We start from the raw sequence: 1,799 nt of genomic DNA on the forward strand, positions 1-1,799 counted from the left end.
TCCAAAACCACAGAGAAACCCTGTCTCGAAGAAAAAAAAAAAAGATGGAATATACACAGAGAGCCTGAATTATATATATTATTGTGTGTGATTTTTTTTTTTTGATTTTTGGATTTTGGCTGTTAATGAGTTAACTTCTTGAAAACATTTGATTCTGGGGGCTGCTAAGCTAAACCAGCATATATATTTTAAAGGTTATCTTGGCTTCAAAATTTGAGTCTAAGAATATGTTACTTTGGAAAGAGGTTCTGCTTTTGTTTCCAGGCTAATGCAGTTTGATGGAACAAGAACCTCTAAAAGGTCTCCATGAACCCTAAAAATGCTTCAAATGGACTATCTAGTTGAGGATAACCTTGATTTTCTTGTCTCTCTGTGTGTTCTGTATTTTGTATTTTCAAGATATGGCTTCTCTGTGTAGTCTTGGTTGTCCTGGAACTTGATCTGTAGACCAGGCTGGTCTTGTACTCAGAGAGTCCCCTGCCTCTGCCTCCCGAGTGCTGGGATTAAAGATATGAACCACCACTGCCGTGATTGGATTCTTCTTTCCAACTAGAATATATTACTCAAAAGTTGGGCTCATCTTGATATGACCAGGAACCTCTCACACCCTAAGGGAGACTCATACCCCTAGACCAAGGAACCACCAAACCTTGAATTTCTTATCCTGTTTCTTCTTCCCGATTTCTAGGATTGCAGGTGTGCACACTGCTGGCTTTATATGGTGCTGGAGATTCATTCTGGGCATGTCAGGCATTCTACCACCTGAGCCGTATCCATAGCCCCCAAAGTCACCCTTTATATCAGACTGGCTCAGACGACTCATTTACAAACCCTTTAGTTGTCAAAGCACAGCTTTTTGTACAAAGCAACATCGGCTTCTCGTAGATGCTCTAGTCCGTAGGTGTGTGTTGGGGGCTGGCTGCTGAGGAGTGGAGAAGCCTAGCAAGCTTGGGGCTATGACACTCAGCATTCATCTTCCCTGGAGTCCTTGTTAACTCGCTTCCGGACCTTCCCTGGTCCAGGGGACGTCAGCTGTACTGGGGAGGCTGGGGCCAGGTTCACCCAGCCTGGCCCTCGGGGCAGCTGGTGGCTCTCATTGAGTCTGAGGACCCGGTAGTTCTCATAGTGCACATTGTGGGTAATGTCCTTCAGGTCCTGGAGATGGGAGCTGAATGACAGGAGGCAAGTCAGCCTAGGTCACAGTGGTCCCAGATCCCGCCTCTCAGCCACCCGAACACAGGGTACCCCACACCTCACCGGATGAGCAGGTCTCTCAAGAGAAGAAACTCACAGTGTGCCATGTTCTCCACTGCAAGACATGGGGCCTAGCACGGCTCTGTCCTCTGAGAGCCCAGAGTAGACAGCTACTTCGTGTTATGTGGCTTCTGAGAACTGCCATTGTCATGGCCCACCTCCTCCTCCCTGCTTCATTCATTCACCTATTCATTTATTATGTATACAGTGTTCTGCCTGTGTGTGTGCCTGCAGGCCAGAAGAGGGTACCAGATCTCACTATAGATGTAGATGGTTGTAAGCCACCATGTGGTTGCTGGGACTTGAACTCAGGACCTCTGGAAGAGCAGCCACTGCATTTAAGCTGTTGAGCTATCTCTCCAGCCCCCATTGATTCACCTATTCATTTACTCATTGTTGTATCTCTGGGACCTGGCTCCTACAGATTGTTGCTAAACTAGTGAGCCCAGCCCTCACCAAAGACAAAATTTTTGTTTTTGTTTTTCTTTCTTTCTTTCTTCCTTCCTTCCTTCCTTTTTTTTTTTTTTTTTTTTTTTTTTTTTTTT

At 45.6% G+C, this 1,799-nt stretch overlaps 1 protein-coding gene across 1 annotated transcript in view; it reads right to left on the reverse strand.

Moving 5' to 3' along the window:
- Window positions 1-865: 865 nt before the first annotated feature.
- Sept12 (septin 12) overlaps window positions 866-1,799 on the reverse strand; it is a 9,891-nt gene continuing 8,957 nt past the window's right edge. The window contains exons 8-9 of the mRNA XM_005349263.3: window positions 1,258-1,309; window positions 866-1,168 (exon numbers count right to left, since the gene is read on the reverse strand). Of these exons, the coding sequence (XP_005349320.1) occupies window positions 964-1,168; window positions 1,258-1,309 (257 nt within the window). The 3' untranslated portion in view covers window positions 866-963. The remainder of the gene's footprint in view (window positions 1,169-1,257; window positions 1,310-1,799) is intronic.

The sequence above is a fragment of the Microtus ochrogaster genome, chromosome 7 (genome assembly GCF_000317375.1).
Source record: "Microtus ochrogaster isolate Prairie Vole_2 chromosome 7, MicOch1.0, whole genome shotgun sequence".
NCBI lineage: Eukaryota > Metazoa > Chordata > Mammalia > Rodentia > Cricetidae > Microtus > Microtus ochrogaster.